The following is a 23335-nucleotide window of genomic DNA, read 5'->3' as shown; positions in this document are numbered from 1 at the left end:
GTTGGAGGATGAGTAATTAGCAAAGTCAATATGGTGAAGTGGAAAGAGATCAGAGCCAAGTAGCTGACTTCAAAGACAGTTGGACATTTTAAGTAGTGTCCTGCATCGTTAACACAAGGCCGTGTTGTGCCGTCGGAGGCATCATTTTGGATCATTATCCAAGGCAGTTAGAAAACAACTTCCAAAAGGACATGTTCATCCATTAAAAGTTATTTTTTCCACTTAAGAGAACATTACCATTAATCTAGACAAGAGTCTCCATGCCATACCTAATGTCAAACGCGCCGGATTCACGCCACTGGATGTTGTTAGCAAAAGGTTAAGGTTGTGTGGAACATAAAAATAAAGGAAAAAAAAAAAGGGCGTAGCAAAGAAAAAAAAAAAAGTTTTAATTGAATTAGTTTAATGATGCAAACAACTTTCCTTGTGCGTACTTCATCACCGCTGAAGCAATACATGAAACGCATGTGGCACAATTCACATCTGTTCATAAAGTTCAGCCATAACAACTTGCAAGGTCATATCGTTAATCCGCAATCCAGAACACGTTCACCCGCAGAAAGAATCTGGTCACTGGTAAGCCGACATCGAAGTGCGTAACGCAGACTCCTTGAAGGAGCAACCTCGCTCACTTCTTTCCTGGGCAAAGAAGAAGCATCAGTGATTAGCATGTGGATGCAGAATTTACATCTGTAGGAGCGGTCTTTAGTCTAAATTCAGGCCATGTGTGGCTCCGCCATGTGCACTTAGTACCTGGTAGTTTTAGCCACTTGGGTACTTTGCTGGGATCGCTTTGAACTTGTTGATGAGACTCAGGAACCCCGTACTGTTCTTCATAATCCTCTGGTGCTCTGTGAGCTGCCATGGAGTTGCCCTCCAGATGGTCCTCTATCACAGGTGCTGTAGACATGGCGTGGACACGTGGCATGGCCCTGCAAGGTAGAAAGGGATTAGTGAACAGCAACACATTGTGCCGTACCATTTTAATTTAGGGACTCTTGTTACCTGGCAACTAAGATGTCAGCTTGGGAAGGAGACATTGATTCATTGACCAAGTTTTGCTGCAGGTAATGTTCTGTAAAGTGGGGGGAAGTATGTAGACATTAAAATATATCCATTATGTATTTGTAGATCTAGATAAACATACGTTTACAAGGGGTAGTCCGAGAGCTGGAACTCTCTAAGCACCATGTATAGCACAGTTTGGTAGTGCAGTGCTCTTCCGTTCCCTTCAATGGAAGAGCACTGCACTACCACGCTGGGCCACTGCACTGTAGGCTGTGTCTTGAGAGTCTTCCCCCATTCCTAACAGTTTTTCCTAGAAAACCCCTTTAAATCAAGATTAAATACCAGGTTGGTTCATTTTAATTTAAGTTGCACTATAAAAAATAGTTGCAGAGATGCATGAACTGTTAAAGCAAAAATTAAAGCCATTCATCAGAAATTAACAAGGTTGTCTGCCTGCCAATCCATGGTGTTCTACATTCCTATTAAAGCATACCTAAGCTATCAGATGCCGTTTCAGAATAAATGTGTGTGTACAAGAGGAATAACACCCTCTGCCCATTATATGACTTGAGTCTTGCATCTATCACCTGTTTCCCCCTCTGCAGGCTCCATCTCTAATGCTCAGTTTTCCCTGAAATATTAGCTGTAGACTAGCGGTTATGATCTCTTCCATGTACACCTCATCCTCTCTATCATGATATAGATAGATAGAGAGAAGACATGCTAGAGACTGAGCAGTGTAGATGTAATTCCAGTAGCTGCGAGACAGTAAAACAGTATTAGCTGCAGTCTCTGTGTGGGAATGGTTAGTATATGACTGCATACCTTTTGCTCTATAGACAAGTATAAACTATGGGCAAGAGCAGCCTATACATTGCCATCCATAGAAGGTATACGGCAGGAGATCCTTCCAACATATAACTCCATATAATGGCTTTCTACGAAGTAGCGGCTGTGCTGAGCAGCATGCAGTGCACCCCGACTTGGATTTCGAGAGCCACTCGGTGAGTGCAGTGGTTCTTGGTAGCTTCTTTCAACTAGGGATATAAGCGTTTCTAGGTTTTTACATTTGTGGTTCTTTATATCCATGGCCAGCTTCATGTATGTATATGTACTTTGCAGCCGGATACAATACTACCTGTAGCAAATCAGATCACCGGGATGTTTCCAATAGCAAGAAATATCCGGTACGGTCTTGTGGAAGCCAGCCATGTGCCCATTAGGTCACTCTTGTATGGGATATGATGGCAAGAGCGGACTGGAGTTGTGTGTGAGGCAGTATGAAAGCATCAGAGGGTTTTTCCAGAGGGGACTTTAAGTCAGCAATGACCTGTTCACTTGGGTGTTATAGTAGTAAGGGTAGGCTTTAAGTGATAGAAGTAGTAATATAATGCAAGGAGCAAAAAGATAGCAACGTCCCACATCATCACAGCCGAAGTCGAGAAACAAGAGTATGTTAACCTTGTGAGAAACTAGGTTTACTACTCTACACCGTCAATGTTGTTGAGGATATGGCTACATGTTAAAAAGTAGGTCAAAGAGTAGCTAATATATTGTAGTAGTGCAGTACACAGAAGGGCCTGTAGAGGGCCAGAGACAGGACTTCTGGTGCGAGGGTTAACCAAAGGGTGGAGCAGGAACCAGATAAAAGCCAGTTCCTGCCAAAGACAAGGGAGAGAGAGAGGACCAGCGCAGCATAGGAAGGTGCTGCAGGCTGGTGGCCTGAAAAGGCAAGAGTCCGACAGGGATGACGCCCCTGGACTCCCACCCAAGTTGGGGTGCTTACTGACATTATGGACATTGTGTGATGTGCTGTAAAATAAACGCTGGCAGGAGCCAGACAAAGAGATGCGCTATTCCTGAGCCGTGTTTTCCTGTGTGGTGCGCCATTTCTGGTACGAGAGGTCAGCGATCCTGAGGCAAGTGAACCCCCTCCTTGCTAATATATATATATATATAATGTTTGTATATGTGTTTGTTCCCCCTAGGCTGCTACTGTACATGCCGTGAGGCATGGCAACTAAACTTAGTGCACGTCCTCTTTATGATCCAACTTGAAATACTTGGGGATGGGTGTTCAACAGTTTGCTGCTCATAACAACCAATCACAGCACAGCTTTCATTTTACTAGAGCAGCATGGGGAATGATGATTGGTTGCCATGTACAACAAACATAGTTTTTTACATACTTTCAATAAATGAGGCCTGTTGTGTAATCTATGGTAAGATAAGATACTTTGTGACTCAGCCTGACGAATGATTTGGACATGTGATGGATCTGGAATGCCTTAAAAAAATGGAAGCCCAGCTGAAAGCAAAATTACTGCAAGTGAGTCAAGTGAACCACCTGACCAACGACTTAAGGCCCTTTCAGATGGACCGATTATCATTCAAATGAGCAAAAGTGAGTGATTATCGTTCGGTCATTGGCATGCATTTAGACTAGACGATTATCATTTGCTTTCTATTTGGCGTTCATTGTACGCAGGCATAAAAATCATCGATCGCTCGTTCACTAATCGTTCAGTTTAAATACCGATGGTCCAGCCCCTCTCAGTCACTTATACAGCGAATGTGAACGAATGAACAATTTCTCGTTTGAACGAGCCAACGATGTATCTGCCTGAGCGACCTCTGAGCGATCTCGTCCGCTCTTTCAAGCGATAACCGTTTGGTATAAACGGACCCTTAGGAAAGAGCTATAACATCAAAGGCAGCAAAGCGTTCCAATGTGCTGATGGAAGGTTTTCAATGCGATCCTCCAAGGGCTACAATCAACATCCGAATGTTATTATTGGACAAACGGACAAAATATGTAGCTAACGTCACGGCAAGTAATTTAAGACGGAGCCTCCTGCAATGTGCTGTAGGAATGGAAACCCGGGCGACGCCGGGTATACTAGCTGGTGATTATATATTCTTCATAGCTACCATTACAGACAAACACCGCGCACTCCAACAATACATCATTCATGGCAGATCGAATCAGCCGGCCTTGAGACCTTACCTCTCTGTTCAGATGACCCAAAATGAACAACAGCGGCAGGAAAAAGCTGGGCCTGAGGATGAGAGAATACAACAAAGATACATCCCTTTATTAAAATACTGGATGGAGAATGGATATTCATCTAGCTTACCAAATAATCTAAGGAAGCCACTCAGCAAATATAACAATGCAGTTCTGTACTCCAAATACATCCGACATGTTGTACAGGTGTGTGTCATTAGCCATAGAGAGCCTGACCTGTTGTACAGGTGTGTGTCATTAGCCATAGAGAGACTGACCTGTTGTACAGGTGTGTGTCATTAGCCATAGAGAGACTGACCTGTACAGGTGTGTGTCATTAGCCATAGAGAGACTGACCTGTACAGGTGTGTGTCATTAGCCATAGAGAGACTGACATGTTGTACAGGTGTGTGTCATTAGCCATAGAGAGACTGACCTGTTGTACAGGTGTGTGTCATTAGCCATAGAGAGACTGACATGTTGTAGAGGTGTGTGTCATTAGCCATAGAGAGACTGACATGTTGTAGAGGTGTGTGTCATTAGCCATAGAGAGACTGACATGTTGTAGAGGTGTGTGTCATTAGCCATAGAGAGACTGACCTGTTGTACAGGTGTGTGTCATTAGCCATAGAGAGACTGAGGGTTGATGATCATTAGGAGACATATCCAGTTTGCCTACTCTATGCGGCCAAATCAGGTGAGACTCCGATGTACTTCATTCTGATTAGGTGAATTATACTACAAAATAACAAAACAGGAACAATCCAGAAGGGTTCAAGACCACTTTTTGCACTGTGCTATTCCTCTGTTATTCCTACTAAAAATCAAAGTGCTAACTACCACTTTTCCGTGAGTGTGTGTGCTTCACATGCTCCGCCCCCTGATCACATGACCGTGACATCGCAGGTCCTAAAGCATATATAAAACACAGCAGCTGTGTGCTGAGAGGACCTGTGATAATGTAACCGTCATGTGATCAGTCACATAGTCACTGAGCTCCGCCTCCTGATCGCATGACTGTAACGTCATCACAGGTCCTTTATGTTATTAAAAATCTGCAGAGCCGGACACATTTTTATATTACCCACCCCCTCTGCTCGAGCCAACTCAAACAACCAATCACCGTGAATCAGCCAACCCAAACAACCAATCACCGTGAATCAGCCAACACAAATAACCAATCACCGTAAATCAGCCAACGCAAATAACCAATCACCGTAAATCAGCCAACGCAAATAACCAATCACCGTGAATCAGCCAACGCAAATAACCAATTACTGTGAATCAGTTAACCCAAACAACCAATCAGGTTGCGAATGGAGCAGAGGTGGTGTGGAATTTAATAATACATGAGCCGGACAGCAGCTGTGTGCTGACAGGACCTGTGATGATGTCACCGTCATGTGATCAGTCACATGGTCTCTGAGCTCTGCCCCTGATCACATGATGGTGACATCATCGCTGGTCCTAAACCAGCAGAGCCTGATCACATGAGTATAACGTCATCACTAGAGATGAGCGAACGTACTCGGATAAGCACTACTCGTCCGAGTAATGTGCTTTATCCGAGTATCGCTGTGCTCGTCTTGAAAGATTCGGGGAGCTGCAGGGGAGAGCGGGGAGGAGATCTTTCTCTCCTTCTCTCCCGTCCGCTCTCCCCTGCTCCCCGCCGCAACTCACCTGTCAGCAGCGGCGCTCCCCGAATCTTTCAAGACGAGCACAGCGGTACTCGGATAAAGCACATTACTCGGACGAGTAGTGCTTATCCGAGTACGTTCGCTCATCTCTAGTCATCACAGATCATTCATCTTTGTGCACTACATCCCCCGCAGCCTCAGTTGCTATGGATACACCAGTACTCAGTCTGCCAGTTTGTACCTGGTTGTCAGACTTCTGCACACCTGTGTGGAGAGTCCAATAAATGACACCTCACAAATTACAAATACATACATAGCTAGCGGTGCATACTGACCAACAACATTGAGGCATAGTCCTTCACCACTGTCTTCACATCCCCTAAATGTGATATCATGTCAGCTCAAGTGCTAATGCCGCCAACCAGTCCAGCCTTCATCTAATTGTCAACTGTTGTCCAGTGTTGAAACTAACCATCGCTGTAGTGCAAACATGTCACCACAGAGGGTTCAATGCTGGCGTGAAGCTGATGCAGCTTACATAACACCTTGACAAGCCACAAATTCGTAAAACACATGCAGCTCACATGCAAAAGCAACAAGCCAACATGTCTCCTCAGCGAGCTGCTGAAGTTCGTAAATCACTGTTTGCAATGGTCTGAAAAATTGTAAATAAAGCCAACAGCTTACTATTTACACAGAAATATTTGTGCCAACTCCAATTCCTTACAGTGTATATCAGTAAGTGGCGCATCGCATCACCAGATTGTATCCCTGGTTGTATCCCTTCGCAATGTTCACAGGTATAAATGTTGCAGAATCGGTATTGCTCTTTAGTAAATTTACTGACACTTTCTTATTCATAGGTGTTTGCACTGTTCAGCAAAATGAAAATAATGTCAATAGATTACTATTTGCATGGAAATATTTTGACCAACTCCAATCCCATTCACTATATATCACATTAGTAAGTGGTGCATTGCACCACCAGAAACCCTGGTACTATAAACTATACTAATAAGGCCGCCTGCAGACAAGCAGGTCGGATCCAGTGGCGAGGATTCTCGTCACGGGACCCGACCCGAGCACCTGCAGTGACTAGCGCGTACTCAACCGCGCCCGGCGGCCCGACTCTTTCATGTGCCGGCGCATGCGCAGCCCGGAGTCGGCGGCCGGGTGAGTAACGTTTCTGTGCGGGGCTCTGCGAGCCCCGCACAGAAATAGGACATGCCTCGGTTTGTTTGCCGCGCGATATTTCGCGCGGCCAAACTGCGGCCGTCTGCATAGGATTGCGTTTGTTAACGCAATCCTATGCAGGCTTTGAGCGGCGGAAATCCCGCCGTGGGATTTCCGCCCGTGTGCAGGCGGCCTAACTAGTTCTTGAATACATTGACCTCTGGGTGTAGAAGCACTTGTCCATAAACAATCTGGCAGTATTAGCAGTGACTGGACGATGTGATATATAGACTCTCCCCAATTGGTACCACCTAGATGTCAATTTATTCTCCAAGATCATTGTAGGAAATCTGGGTATTTACTAAAACAGAGATGTGCAGGGATCTGTCAGGTTCACAGAAAAATGTACTACTTTACTAAAAAGGTTGGCTCCTAGAGTAGTAAATGGAATTAGCGGACTACAATCACAGAGAGGTCATCAAAATTGGGATTATTTTGCATAGAAAAAAAGACGGCTGAAGGGCGACCTAATAACTATGTATAAATATATCAGGGGACAATACAAGGATCTCTCCCATTATCTATTAATACCCAGGACTGTGGCTGTAACAAGGGGGGGATCCTTTATGTCTAGGGGAAAGAAGGTTTCTATACTAACATAGAAGGGGTTCTTTACTGTAAGAGCAGTAGACCATGGAACCCTCTGCCTGAGGATGTGGTGAGGGTGGACTCGATAAAAGAATACAAGAGGGTCCTGGACGCCTTTCTTGAGCAATACAATATTATAATCATTAATTACTTCAGGAAGTTCAGTGATTCTGGGATTATTCCGATCGCCAGATTGGAGCCAGGAAGGAAAATTTTTCTTTAAATGAGGAAAATTGGCTTCTATCTCATTGTTTTTTTTCTGTCTTCCTCTGGATCAACATAGGAGGATAAACAGGCTGAACTGAGTGGACATATGTCTTTTTTTGGCCTTACATACTATGTTACTACGTTTATGTTGTTGGGCATCACATTAGTATAATTACATTATATTTAAAAGGCTGCAGTCATGACCCTATTGTATGTACACAGCTGTCACAGCCCGGCCGCATACTTGGATTCACCTGCCCCTTTGTATAAGCCCTGGGCTACATGACTCCATTAACCAGCAAACAAAAATGTTGCAGATTTATAAATGAAAGGGGTATTCTGTATTCAGCTAATAATTACTTTGCATTATGAAAAGTTATACATTTGTGCAATGTATTTCCTAGGTCTCCGTTTGCTATTATGCACTGGAAGCCTTCATTGTTTACTCCCACACAGATGAACGAACGGCTTGTTGCAAGACAGTCTACCTCTGTGTGTCTGTCACGTCCTAGACAGCAAGCAGCGATTTAGAAAACCACGAGACCAGGAGTACCGCTGGGGAAGGGGAGGCTACGGTCCCTTAATCTCAGGATTGTGGGGATCCCTGTAGTTTGAAAGCCAATGATAAAGTCATGGTATATCTTAGCAATAAGCCATCACTTTAGGGAATGACCCATTGGCTTGTTTCAGAAACCTGACCAGAAAGTTGAACTAGATGGTCCGTCTCGAAAAAGTCTACATCTCCAGCTAACTCTACTCTCCTTTCCCCTTCCTTAGGTGAACAACCACAATGTTGTGATACAAGAATGGGGTCATAGCTAGCCTCTCTCACGATCATCTGAGGTCTATGCATACACATGCCTATTTTATTTCTCCTAGAGGCCCATTGCCTGGACGTCTCTTTAACAGGTGATGATATATCATTCTACCATGATACCGCCAATCTCGAAAGGATACAAATGGAGCATCAGTGCACATCCATACATTCGACGTCTATGACTACCAATATTGAGATCATCAGAAGCATCGAGCCAAGCCTATGCCATTCTCGAGGAATCGAGCATATGCTTCCCCTCTCAAACCGTTTGCTGATCATTGTATGACAGGAGATGTGACCTAGCGGTCCGGACTTCTCTTCGGAGTGCTGCCCGCGATATCAGGTCAGATGGGAGCGGCACATGAAACAAGATAGCGGCAGGACATAGTATGGGGCTTTTTAACATTTCCTTTTCAATCTGTATTGTGTAAGGTTGCATGCCATCGGAAAACAAAGACAGCTTTCCGTAAACTTTAATTACAGAGTACCAGACATGGTCAAAACTCAGAGAGAGAACACTCGCCAACGCTTTGATGTTTCATCTGTAGGGATTTCACTATTTAGAGAAAGGACAGCTTAGAAAGGGCCCCTCGCTCCCCCTTGAAACACACTAGCCCCCTTTAAACACAACATTTCTTTTATGCACTCGGGAGACTGGAAAATGAGGTTTGTGTAGCGTGTTAGTGCTGGAATTTTTTAATAACCTCCTCTCTCTCTTTACTCTTCCCCCCCAATTATCGTGGTGAATAATTAACATAGTGAAGGAGATAACTAAAGCCAGCATCTCCCAACTGAAAGATCTTTAGTTCAAAGCGCGTCCCTTTTTTTTTGTCCATTCCCCCTGGTGCCGCCACTAAAACTTCCTTGTCAGTCAATCTCTGGGCAAACACTTCAAAGCCTCGTGAGGAAAAAGGCCCTGAGGGTCACAGAGAATTCATAGCAGGGAGGAACAGGCCGCACATACACCCAGCAATAGGAACACAAAGACAACAGGGCTCGGCGACACTGAGCCACAGATACACAAAGAATAAAGTCATACAGGGAACAAAAAAAAAGTATAAAGATAAATAGTGGAGGGGGAAAAAGGAAAAAAAAAAAAGTGGCCGAGACGGGGAGAACAGAGAGGAGGTAATCCGTACATCTGTCACCAAATCTATGTTTGGTTCTTCAGACATAAACAGCTCCACTCTTCGAGAAGAACATAACAATCAAGTGTCCCCGAGCAGGGAAAGCTGGTGGCATGTGAAGCATTCCTTCCATCCCAGGATGGTAGCTGATTAAAGTGCCACAGGTCTGTTTAGTTTGATGTTTGAAGATCAATGGAACCAAGAGCACTTCAAAGGGCGAGCGGGGATGACGGGCAGAATCCAAACATTTAGAGACACATAGGACAATCTGAAAGGCCTAGCGAGCTTTTGAAATGACGTTAAAGGGTTGAGCGATATCTTCACAGGGAGCAGATCAAAAGCTTCAGAGGGGAAGAAACCACCAACGAACAAGGGAGAGGAACCAGAGCAAGTACGCTATAATTACGGGGTCTGCGACTGTCTGGGGGAATCTGAGTGCAACCTTGAGAAGACCCAAATTATTTTAAAATTATAGCAAAACCCCCAAAAACTACTACTAGTATTTGGCAAAAACATCCTGCGGCTCTGATGCAGGAGGGACACGGAGAGATTGTATAAGCGAGACACTGGGGACCTGCTAAAAATAAATGAAAGGAAACTCCATATATATAGTGGACCCCACAACCAAATAAATGTGCCCATGCCATCATTCCAAAGAGTTGCTTTAAAAGGGTTTTCCCAGTACAGTGAGGCTCTGTTCAGACCTTAATATGTATCCGTCTAGGTGTCCCATCAATTTCCTTTTTAAAACCCTAAAAATGGCACCCGTGGAAAGGACCTGGACGGAACCTATCTTGGCCATTATTGAAAAGTGCTGAAATGGAGACAATGGGTTTCTGTTTCGGGAGGTATGCGTTTATTTCCGGCATGTTAGAGCTAAATGGAAGCCTTCCGAAACAAAGACTGTCTCCATTTGAGCAGTATTCAATGATATCCAAGATAGGTTCCATTCAGGTCCCTTCTAGGGGTGCAATTTTCAGGATTTGAAATGGTAACCCTGACGGGGTTCCTGGACAGACGCAGTAACAAGGTCTGAAAAGGCTCATTATCACTAAGTGGTGTAAAAACTTAGCAATTGGTAAAAGTCCGATCTGTAGGACCTCCACAGATCCTTAGAATGTAGGGTGCCACATAGCAGTCCCTTTGTACGTTTCCATTGCATACCAGCACTCCTAACAGCTGTTATTGCATATCCAAATGATACTCTTGGAGCAGAAACGGGGAAGTGCAGAAATATAAGTGTGAGAGGGGTGGTGGGCTGTGGCATGGGACTGAGCAAGCCATCGGACTTGACAACATGGGGCAGTTGGATGACCAGAGTGGGCAGAGGTGCGGTTCTGTACTACGGGCTGGGCATCTGTTTCTATTCTCTCCTGGGTAACAAGAATTCAAAAGTGAAGTGGCCCATAAGTATAAGGACCTCGAATTGTCCCTCTCTTGTGTAATCTCAAGCACCACCTGTCCACGCAGCAAGTTATATTACGGGGCACTTGAGTCCACCACTGCTGAGCTGGTATGTTGTGCTACAACATGATGCTTGTTTGGCACTGATGGAGAGGTATGTTGTACCTCACTGTAGTATTTGGTGGGCATTATGTGGGATGCATGATGGGATTTAGTTGACGCTGCTGAGAGTAATACGAGTGTGGCACGGTTGTATATCTTCATCGGCGAGACCCAGCATCACCATGGATCGTCTGGGGAGGCTGGAGTGGAAAAAAGATTGAAAAGCCTTGATCTACACAATGCAAAAATATGATGGGTGCAATAAAATAAAGGTATTAAGTTGATTTACGCTTAAGAGAGTTATAGAGGAAATCTATACAACGCTTTCCCTCTGATTAGAATAGGTTTAAAAGGCTGATAGCTTTTCCACATGAAACCTATAGAGCACGTGTTACTACTATACACATCAGTGGTCCTCCTTAAGATCCAAGTACCGTCTTCCCCCAACATACACAATCCTCATCAGACAGGATGTGTCTTATTGCCCTCTGAGCCCTGGGGAAGGACCTCCCTCCACCGGTGACACTTTTATTGAGTAGTTTAAGGTTCAGTGGAAGCGCCTCTATTAGGAACAGCAGTCATGGAAAGCCAGCCAAGAATAACAGGGCTGCCAGCAAGATGAAAGTCTGAGGCAGGAGAGGCTCCGCTGCCGGAACGTTACAGAGAAGAAAGACCCCTTCACAAGCTGCCAAGAGCTCAGAGCCCCTTCTCCTCCCAGGAACCTACTCTAGGCTGAGCACACAAGCAGGGGGCTCAGGTTACTACTGTAGAGGAGGATGGGAAGACCCACACAGCAAACTGATCACATATAGAATGGCCAGTGGGGTCTTGTGTGGGATGCACAGGAAAGACCTTGCATGCAGCATAAAGCAGCAATATACTATCTTATTAGCTGCCATGCAGGATCATTATCGGCTACTCTGACATAACATTTCACTGCTCATGGTTTGGCGATTGATATGAATACTTATGTTTTATAGCCTTGTAAAGGTGTATTCATAATGGGTTTGCAATGTATGTTGGAGGTATACTTCCTCAGGATCTCCTGAGGTATACTTCTGACACATGGCACTATAGGAATACAATGGCATAAGTTGCCCATAGCCTACCAAAAAAAAAAAGTACACCACTTAGTATATGTTCTTTTAGACCGAATACCTTTCCATAGTACAGCAAAGTCAACTACGCTATTCAATCCAGAATAAAGGTGAATGGACATGCCAAATTCTTTCACACGAAAGGTCCTTTTAAACAAGCCGATTTATCGCTTGAAGGAGCGGATGACATGATCTGGTAAGAAGACCAGATGAAGAGGCCATTCTAGCACTGAAACGCGTTGCCCAGAATACAGCTTCCTTCCTCTTCTGCTGCCTTAATTTCTGTCCAGCGTGCTGACGATTCCCTAGTCTTCACAGCTCGGTCTTCCGCACATCTGCCAGTCCGTCCAGTGGAGGCTGTTGCTGACAGATGTGCTTTTGGTATGGTGCTCACACAATACTCACCCAAGTACTAATATTCTTTTTCCTCCACAATTCTTCATCATCAGCTTCTATGCATCATGGAGCACCTTTTTCTAATTCCTGATGTCCCATACAGGCAGTGGCGTAGTTGTCATGTGATCTGGCACGTCACGACGCACGGAACATGCTGATCTGGAGTACGTTCCATCTTACATTCTATGAGAACCCGTAAAAACGTGTCACTCCGGGACGGCGGCTGTACCTTTGTTTGAAAAGTGCAGCCTTGGGACATCATTGCACATAGGAATAGAATACCGCCGCCGCCTACAAACAGGATGGACTAATCAGGGTCCCATCCTGACTCTACTCGGTGCAGAATGGTTGGGTATAATGTTGTGAAGTTCATGACTGTACCTTACTTTTCTCAGGTGACAGTGCTCCAGTCTTGAAGAGGCGGTGGGATAAATACATGATTAGGAGTGCTTTTTTTGGCGCTGGCAGGGGGTCTGGTACTGCCCGGCTTCGGACTATAAGATGCAGGGACTTTTTAACTGGATTTTTTTTGCTAAAATGTGCATCTTGCTATCCGAAATATAGAAGGAAACCAAAAAGATCGCCATCGGGAAACGGTTCATGTATATGCTGGAAATTTTCCTGGCGCTCACACTAAATGTACGCTGCAAACATATTTCAAGTGGTTCTATTCACCTGTATGATTTTTCTCCTGCAGCAGTGCTATCTTTGGGCAATTCTATTTAAGAATAACCTATTTTTTCTTATGAGAGCAAAAACAAAAACAAAAAAAAAAAGTAACGCATCACATGTGTCATTTTCATGCAATACAATTTTCTTTGTATACTGTTGGAGTAACATGCCATTTTAATAGGCGTTAAAAATCACAAGTGGAGAGGTGCAATGCACTTTTCTTGCAAAATGCATTGCACACACGGAAAATCGGGGCTTTGTGGATACGAGATCGGTCCAAGATTCTCAGACCGATATGGCACTGACCCGTGTAAATGCACCCTATTAGTAACTTTCCCTACTCCAGATACCTTTACACTTCACACTAATGACTACCTATATATTTCATAGTCAATTACACTCCATACTGATGGCATTCACATTCCTCACATTGTAGCCCCTAGTCACTGGATCTACGTTCCATACAAGTTATATTTTCACATATCTCCCACACCTGATAATGATCTAAAAATCTAATGGTTCATTATAGGATTTTCTGAGATAGACCATATATATTAAAACTATACATATAGACTGCAAGCATGGATTTATCTGGCCTGCGGTGATGACAGATTAGGTCTCTTCTCGTTTGGTCACCTATGTAATCAGTAGAGATGAGCGAGCGTACTCGCTAAGGCAAACTACTTGAGCGAGTAGTGCCTTATTCGAGTACCTGCCCGCTCGTCTCTTAAGATTCGGCTGCCGGCGGGGAAGAGGGGTGAGTTGCAGGAGTGAGCAGGGGGGAGCGGGGGGGGGGGGGGGGGGGGGAGTGAGAGAGAAATCTCCCCTCTGTTCCTCCCCGCTCTCCCCCGCCCCCCACCAGCAGCCGAATCTTTAGAGACGAGCGGGCAGGTACTCGAATAAGGCACTACTCACTCATCTCTAGTAATCAGTCAAATAGTTTTTGAATGAAGACATAAAAGCACAGCCAGCTAGACGTAGTAACATTTCAGTAATATGTGAATTCTCATTCACCTGGAAAAGGGTAAGGGTGTCATCCTTCAACTCAGTTCTTGGAGGAGTAATAACTGCAACGAAAACCATACAAGATGTTACAATAATCCAACACAGGAGTCTGACACAATCATACATCTTTATAAGCAATAAGGCTGCTCCAGTTGTAGTATGAAGGAATCTGTAACCATCTGAGGTCACTTCAGGCCAAGAACAGGAACATGAAGTTCCCTACCTTAGCAGGTGTATTTAATTCACAATACTAGGGCTTACAAAAGTAATAGTAAAATGTAATTAGGTCTCTGTTTTTTATGCCCTTTTCTCTACATCCATTGTAAGTGCATTAAAGGGGTTTTCCAGGAGCAAAACTAATGGTGACCTATCCTCAGGGCATGTCATCAATAGCAGATTGTCGAGGGTCCGTTGCTCAGGACCAGGACCTTAGCTCATATTTTGATCAAAATCTGTGGGCCCATCTGCCACGTCCGGGCGACCATTGCTTTTGGATAGGTTCTTAGCTCTAACAGACAACTCTCTTTGTGCCTCAATGTATTCAAGGAAAGCAGAATACTAGGCTATATAGTCTTTTTAAGTCCCTGGGACAGATGGGTGACTAGAGTGCATGACGAAAGTGTAGGCTGCTATTCCTGCACAAATGCAAGTGAAACAAAGAAAAAATGCAGGAACTGTCAAAGTGCCGTCTGTAGGGCAGTGGTCCAGCTTGGCATTGCAGCTCTCTCCCATTGAAGTGAGAAGCAGAGACATGAACTGCTCATAAAGAGTGGCTTATACTCTGGTGAACTTAAGCTGTACATACAAGGGGGAGTCAAAAATTATCCGCACTCCAGTTATATTAAAACTTCTGTTGGCCACCCTGTAGGTTGCTGTCTCTCCAGTCAATGCTGTGCAGGTTTAAACGTGTTATGTCAATCAATTTGTGACTGCAGTACAAGAAAAAAAATGGCTGCCCCCTTGTGATTTGCATGAAGAAGAGCAACATGCAGGGATTTGGTTTTTGTTGTTTGTGGGTGTGTCGGGTGCCGATACCTATCAAGAATTTTGTACACAGTAAGGCCTCATGCAGAATAGAATTCTCGCAGCGGGATGTGAGCCGTGCCCCTGGAGTTACCCTCGTGGCTCACCTCCTCACGGCGTCTCCTCCTCTCTGCTATGTGCCGGCTACGCCCAGCCGGCATATGCGCAGATCAGAGCTGGTGCGTCAGCCGTGACGTTTCTGTGCGGGCCTCTGTGAGGCTCATACAGAAATAGGACATGCCGCGATCTGTTTACCGTGCGTGTTTTCACGCGGTAATATCGCGGCTGTCTGCATAGGATTGCATTATATTTAATGCATTCCTATGGCAGTGAACACGGGTGGAAATTCTGCAGGAAATCCTGCCGCGGAATTTCTACCTGTGTGCATTTAACCTTAAGAGAAATGGTTTTGTCACAAAGAGGTGTGTCAGCCGTGGAGAAGGAGCTGGACGCTGGGATTCTCTAGGGTCAGTATTTGAACATTGTCAGGAAAAAGGTTCAACAATCAACAGTGCTCGTTATAGGGAGATGCTCACTGAAGTGCTGAATCATGAAATTCCAATGAAACGCAGAGGACTGCTATTCAAGGGTCTTGTGTTACTGCATGACGATGCACGTCCGCACACCGCTGCCCCCACTGTCAGCACTCTGCAAAAACATCATTTTGAGGTGTTAAAGCATCCTCCCTAATCCTGATCTTTACCCATACAGGTTAGGTTGGTAGCCATTTCAGCACCTGGGGCAACTATCAGAGATTAACCCCACCAATACCTAGATAGCTAGCCATAGTACAGCGCAGCAAAGGTTCGCCCCGTGTGGGCATCTCATTGGCTATATTGAGCCATTTTTGATGTCCATTTCTCATGACCAGTTCTGTTTCTGAAACCAATTTTGGTTCCTGATGAGTCAGACATGACGAAACGCGTAGAACTTGTTATATAAGACGATAGATTCACAGAACAGAGCTATGTGTACAACAGCCGTTGTGCTAAGAGTATACACAACTTTACCCGAATATCAGTACTCTATGTGGCAACCGGCATATTTCCATCGCAGCATCATAGATAGAGAACTATCACTGATGGGTATTGGTCCGGTCGCTCTCTATAGTGACTTACACTGACACATGTTTATCACTCTAATACTAATCCAAATACACAGGACTGCTTTGCTCTGGGCGGTTCCATTGTGTATTTTTGGACATTTCTTGTAGCCTAAATTGGAGAAGTATAATTGTTTGTGGTCTTTTCCTGTTGGTCCCAAATATAGGACCTTTTAATCATTAAATAAATCAATCAAGGTTACGCTTTAGGGGTCCCACCCTATGATCTTTACCCATCAGACTATCACCTGTTTGGTCTCCTGAAAGAAGCCCTAAGAGGATGAAGATTCCCATCTGATGAAGAGGTGAAGGCAGAGGTGCACTCGTGACTGGCGGCTCAGCCTAAAACATTTTTTAATGAGCAAATCTGAAACCTTGTTGACAGATTGACAAAATGGATTGGAAAGCAGGGAGATTAGGTAGAAAAATAATGTATTTGCCTTTTCTGAAGGTTGATTAAAATAAATTCTACAGCCAGAGTGCGGATAAAGTTAACTCACCCTCATATATTACATGGTTGGCTATTCATTTGTAATACATTTTATGGTCAGACGTGATGGTAATGTCATATTACGGAGGGAAAGAGCAGCAGCGCTCACAGAAATCAGCCGATCACTGCACCAGTTGCTATTTAAAAAAGGTATACAAAATACCACACCCATTTTTTTAATTAGAGAAATTAATTAATTGGTTATTGGAAATCCACATTGTTGCAGTTGTAGCCTTTCTAGGTTACCAAATGTCAGGCGTAAGGATTTATAGCGTCATTTTTTCTTATATTCCTAATGTTTTCTTGTACATTCCTTGTGTTGTGGTAGCGCCTCTACTTTCTTGTAGTGAAAGCACGCCTGTCCTACTTCCATCTGCTTGTCGCAGAGAAAGGGAATGAGAAATCTCAGCCTCGTGACCATCCAACCTAATAGTCCTTCTGACAGTCTTTACCTTTCAGTAAGAAGGGGAGAAGTGGAAACCACATTTTCTATCACCTGCAGCAAAGTGAAAGGGCTCCAGCCCAGCAAAATGTCAGTACAACACCCACAAGTAAACAGTACGGGTGTGCTCGCACGTGGTGCGGATCACAGCACCAGCAAAGTGGACGCGATTTAGGGTGACCTCACATGAGTGTACGCACCAAAACGCTCATGGTCTTACACACGTTTAGCACATATTACTGTACTTTTTGCGCTCACATGGGCATAGGACACAGTCGTTTTCCTGATTTAAATGGCTATTTAGCCTAATTAGTTGTGCATTTAGTGCACAAATGCATACAAAAATAGAGCATGCTGCATTCCTTTTGAGTGCGTGAAATGCATGTGCGAAAATGAATGATGAGGATGAAGCCATTTAAATCAATACGTTCTATTCTCTGCATTTTGTGCACGTAAATACACGCTTGTGTGAGTCTGCCCTTAAAGAAATCTCATCCACATTATTCTGACTACCATTATGGAGTCGGGAAGGAACGTCTTCCCTCCAGGATGGGGTAAATTGGCTCCTGCCTCATTGCCTTCCTCTGGATCAACATGGGGAGGTGAGGGGGGATGCAGAAACAGGCTGAACTGAATGGACATTTGTCTTTTTTCAGCCCAACATACTATGTTACATACTGCAGAAAAAATCTGCAGCGTTAATTGACCCGTGGTGCGGATTTCAAGTCCACAACATATCAATTAGTGCGGCAGATTTTCACCCCGAATGCCCCCCTGACAATCTATAGGGTGGTTTACACGGCAGATCTGGATGTGGATTTGGCTGCAGATTTTGCAGTTAAATGTTTTCCACTGCGTAAAATAAGTCCCGAGTGGACATACGCCATAGGAGCATTAGGGGCAGGTGTGGTGGCATTGACCTACACAGGTAGAATGGGATCTCCGGTTCTTCCAGGTGCTTCGACACAAACTCCCGCATGGCACCAACTGCATAAGAAAGTAAATATCAATCAGTATGTAAAGGGTGAAAATGATGAGCAGAAAGAAAACTATAAAATGACAGAAAGCTAGTAACTTACTTGTTTCTGTTACACGAAAGAAGCCCTGCAGGATATGGCGGTCCGGGAAGAAGATTCGCAGGACGACCTGTGAAAGTAACCGCAGAACAGTCGTGAGAAGCCCGGTCCTGCAAGCTCAGGTGCCACAATTCAGCTGCAGAGAAGCATCCTATAGTGTCTAGAAATGACCGCAGTGCTTATACAATAGCATCCCAATTATAATGGGGCAGAACCTTATACAGCCCAGCCATCCTTATTCACACAAGGAGAAATGAACATGGGAAATGAGCGACGTGCTTGGGATCTGCAGTCCGTATCCCACCAATTACTCTTATATGGCATTTCATATACAATACATGTGTATGGTGGGAACCCTTTTTTCTGATGGCCATACACATTTGGAATTCATTGGTAAACCCAGCCGATGTTGGGAATATACATATGATTGCATGCAGATTCCCAACATCAGCAGGGTTTGCCAATAAACCAGCTTGTTCACTCGGGCAAACCACAATCATGAGATTCTCGTCTTATGTAAAAGGGGCATTAAGGGTCTTTTAGACAAAATGATTACTGTTCAAAAATCGCTTAAAGTAGCGAGAGTGAATAATAATCGTTTGGTCTAAACACTAACCAACGACGGACGATAAACCTTCACTTTTTGATGGTCTTCTGCAGGCATAAAACCATTGTTGGCTCGTTCTCTTATCATTCGGGTTACCCAGCGCCTGTTCCATCTTCTCAGTCACTTATACAGGGAATGTGAGAGACTGAACGAGCCATCGATACACCTGCTGTACAAACAGGCGGCCCGAGAGCGGTGACGTCACTCACTCGTTCAAACCATAATCAGCTCATCTAAAAAGGACCCTTACCCGACAAAGCACACGTTTATGTAGGAGGCCGGGAACACAGTGGTTCCGCCTATAGCTACCCCATATGTCTATAGGCAATGGCTTCTCAAATATCTGTATGGATCCCCAGTGAAAAAAAATATGTGAACAGAGCCTAAGAATGTGGCAGATAATTGCACTCCCCACCCTCCGCATTCAGTCATAGATATGATACAACCACTTGAGCATCTTGTAGATGACCACAATCTTCCATATGAGGAGATGAGGGATGATTGACGTTCGTCTAGTTTAGCGGTATGCAGGACAATGATCTCCTCTCCAGCGCACAGCATATCCCATTACCTCTGGTATGTCATAAGCCTTTCCAATCCACTGTCTGATGTCTTCCCACATTCTGATTGAAGCTTGTACAGCTCCAATGTCAGAAGACGTCCGACAGGGTATTCTTACCGTCTATTGCCAGACACTTCGCTGTCGGAGCCTCTCTGACGCACACACTGGCTTTGGCCAGCAGATGGCACCGTTGTATAACAGCAAAAAGAGAAAGCCTTTTAGGAAACCCTGAATCCAAAATGGAATTGGAAAGGGTTAAAGAGAAATTGCTTGAAAAATCAAAAGATCTTCCTACACTAAGCCTCTCATGGTGGCGTGCATCCCTGGTGTCAGATCGTTAAATATCCTCTTTGGCTGTTGTTGGTTATTTCCAGCTCTCTGGAAGCGGGGCGATGCCAAATGTGGTCATTGCCGCAGCTTCCAATTGGGTCATCACACAGCTTTCCTAGATTCCTTCTCCCAGTAACTTAAAGGGGTATTTTGGTGATCCAAAGTGAAAGTTATATACTTCATAAGGTGATAACATGAATTGTTATAGCGTGTTGCAAAGATATGGCTTTGCCTGTGTCCCCTTAGTTAGTTCTCAATTGGTATCCAATGGTTACGTCCTGTAGGCTCCACTGTATTACTGGTCAGGCATGCTCAGTGCCTTCAAATACTGCAAGGATGACATAGTTGGTACAGTTGTCAAAGCCCACTCATCAGTAACTGGCAATGGGGCATTGTGAGAAATGTAGTTTTTTAACTCCTCGGTTGCCATTTTAAATAATGTGGAAGTCTTTACCTGGCCAGAAATCAGCGGTGGCGCAGGTCAGCAAAAAGATACTGAAGTTCAGTTTGAGGATTTAGATTGGTGTTTGGAATAATGGCAATAAGTGGAAATGCTATGGAAAGTTTTCAAAATTTGCCTAGTCTCTGGAATACCCCTTTAATATATGTATTAATACATCCCCTCCCTGTCAAAGCCAGGGACAATCCCTGCCGGAGTTAGGGCTCATGTCCACAGCCGTGTTTTCACTGCGTATTACCTGTGTGTTGCACGGTGAATGGAATTAATGAAAGTCTTGAGCCCTGTACACTTGTATGGGCTACGTAGGAAAACCATCCATACGCAATACAGCGTTTTCATACACATCCCGCTGTGAAACAGGGTGGGGAATAAAAAAAAAGTCACACTGCGCGTGAGATACGCAGCTACGCACAGTGCTATATGCAGCCATATGTGGTCTCTGCGTATGGTTGCAAAATGGGTAAAAACACTGTGCGGAGACCCGCAGAGTATTACTCATACGCTCATGGGCATGAGCCCTTAATACCAGCATTGCTAGTTGTCACCACTGATTCACAGGAATGAATCTAGATGACAGATCCCTGCTAATCTTACTGTAAAAAAAAAAAAGAAAAAAAAAGTTACGTTTTTGGATAGAAAAGGGTACAAGAGGGAAACAGTATAGCTGAGCAGATGTGGAGCAATAGTTTATAAATCAGAAATAGTGTGTTGGCTTTACTGCCCTATTTTTTTTCTTCAGCTACCAAAATTATTTTTGCTGCGTTTTTTTTTCCGTGACATTTTTAATATATTTTTTCACTAACTTTTTTCTTCTGTTTTACTTTTATTAGGGGTATAAAGCTAAAACAATGTTGTTTTTTTTAATGTACAATATATTTTTAAAATTAGTATATGTACTCTAAAATAAAGTATGGGAATGGGTTCCTCATTGTGCTTCAGATGTTCTGAAATATATAATTTGTATAGTTTTGAATTATCGGGTGCATATAGCGAATGTTTTGCTTGCAGTCAGTCGGTCATCCCCCTGTAATGACAATAATCACTAACAGAGCTGATCTTGGTCTGCTAGGGCCCTGCAGCTCTGCTGTGGCAGGGAACACCTAGTGGTCACGTGATCACCAGGCTGAATAGCGGAAGTAACACTTCCACTTTCTCTCTTCACTACACAGCGCTCATTGAGTGCTATGTAGTATGCAAGAGGGAAGGCAGAAGCAGTTAAAAACTTCTGCCTTCTCCTCTGGGTCCTTGGCTGTGACTACCAGCTGTGGACCCAATCTGCTTCTGCTAGATTGCAGGAGCAACAGCTTAACCACCACTCCATATTTTTACTATTGTCCGGAATTAAAGCCCAGGACCAAGTGCCATAAATTTATTGTGCTTGGCCCTAAAGTGGTTAAGTGGTTCTTACAACTCTATAGTGTTCCATTTCTCTGTTAGGTTTCTTAAAAATGTATGAATTAATGAATAAATTGACAACTGGTTGTTACCAGATGTAGGAGGAGGTGTCTCTGCACAGTCTGCACTGATTAGACATGGTCAGAGGTCCCATCTGGTAACACCCAGTTGTCAATTTCATCATGAATTTCTAGTTGGAGTAACAGGAGAACGGCACAACATAGAGTTAAAAGACGGTGCTCCAGAATTGGTGTACTACGAACAATACAACTTTTTGCTAAAAGAGACGGGTCCCAAGAGCAGGAAGAGATAATAGAACATGCTTCAGTATGACCGTGGCTATGATCACAAAGCTCTCCTCCGTGTAGAAGTGAATGTGAGGACACTGAACATGTCATTAGACAGCCACCTCTCGACCCCTCTCCTAAAACAGCCTTTTCTGATAATTCTCAACTTTATCCATTGAGGAATAATCAGGAACGGCCTCAATTATGGAAAGTGCTTAGTAGGTAAATACAAACGTTCCATTAAATCCAGATCAAAGCATTTTTGTGCACTGGGAGTCTTCATTCTCCGATGATTACAGTCACACTTTCATATTGCCTGATAAAGCTGGTTTCACAATTTTGGATCATGTTACTGGCAAATAATACACAAATTATTAAAAGGCCAGTAAAGAAGGAGACTCAGCTAAAGGGAAGAAACACGATAATTGTATTGATAAGGCACATATAGCAACTCTTAGACATTCCCAAGAGGAACACTTCCACACGGAGCAATTAGTGATCTGGCCTTTTTTTCATTTTTGTGTCCCGACACACACACTTTTTTAAAAATCCATCAACGTAGCTGTCTGAGGGCTTGTTTATTGCGGGCCGAGGGTTTTTAAAACTTTATTAAGTTTTATTTTTTTAATAATGGATAAAGCTTTTTAAAAGCGATCTTTACATATTTTTTTTTTTTAGCCCGCATAGGGGACGAGAACTTGTAATGGTTTGATCACTCCTGCAGTATGATGTAATACCATAGTGTTACATTATACCATGATCAGACATGCAATCTATCAAGCCACACCACAGGCATGGCTTGATGGGCAATCTGACCTGGCAGCCCCGGGGGCTTACAGAAGGCCCCCGGCTGCCATGGCAACCGCTCGGCATCCCGCAATCTTATCGCAGGGGGCTGTTCGGTACCCCCCAAACATCAATTGGCGCATTTATATGCTGCTTCCAGAATTGAAAACGGCATTTAAAGGGTTAACAGCTCCGCTCATCGGTGATCCCTGATCCCCCTCCATGCACACCCCGAACCTCCATGACAAAACTGTAAGGGGTTAATTGCTGGAACGAGCAAAGGAGTTGTTTGCTTTCAAACAATGTCCGTTTACACACGCAGAGGATCGTTTACATTTTTGGGTCATATTTTGGCCATAGCTTGTTTAGTCTATCAGAGGAGTCTGGAAACGGCCGGGAATGGTTTGTGACCCACTGAACGATCGTCTTTTACACGAAACGACTGGCAGATGACGAACGATGATTTTTATGCTTG

The 23335-nt window shown here is 44.1% G+C and overlaps 1 protein-coding gene across 1 annotated transcript in view; it reads right to left on the bottom strand.

Moving 5' to 3' along the window:
• Positions 1-383: 383 nt before the first annotated feature.
• The window catches only part of ASPSCR1 (ASPSCR1 tether for SLC2A4, UBX domain containing), a 44503-nt gene continuing 21551 nt past the window's right edge, over positions 384-23335 (bottom strand). Inside the window, exons 10-16 of the mRNA XM_066587969.1 lie at positions 18437-18503; positions 18282-18344; positions 14310-14362; positions 4016-4067; positions 1006-1075; positions 754-932; positions 384-639 (exon numbers count right to left, since the gene is read on the bottom strand). Coding sequence (XP_066444066.1) covers positions 629-639; positions 754-932; positions 1006-1075; positions 4016-4067; positions 14310-14362; positions 18282-18344; positions 18437-18503 — 495 coding nt within the window. The 3' untranslated portion in view covers positions 384-628. The remainder of the gene's footprint in view (positions 640-753; positions 933-1005; positions 1076-4015; positions 4068-14309; positions 14363-18281; positions 18345-18436; positions 18504-23335) is intronic.

Source organism: Eleutherodactylus coqui, chromosome 13 (assembly GCF_035609145.1).
Source record: "Eleutherodactylus coqui strain aEleCoq1 chromosome 13, aEleCoq1.hap1, whole genome shotgun sequence".
Classification (NCBI taxonomy): Eukaryota; Metazoa; Chordata; class Amphibia; order Anura; family Eleutherodactylidae; genus Eleutherodactylus; species Eleutherodactylus coqui.
Note: the sequence above shows the minus strand (reverse complement) of the source record. Positions and strands in the feature narration are given on the sequence as shown.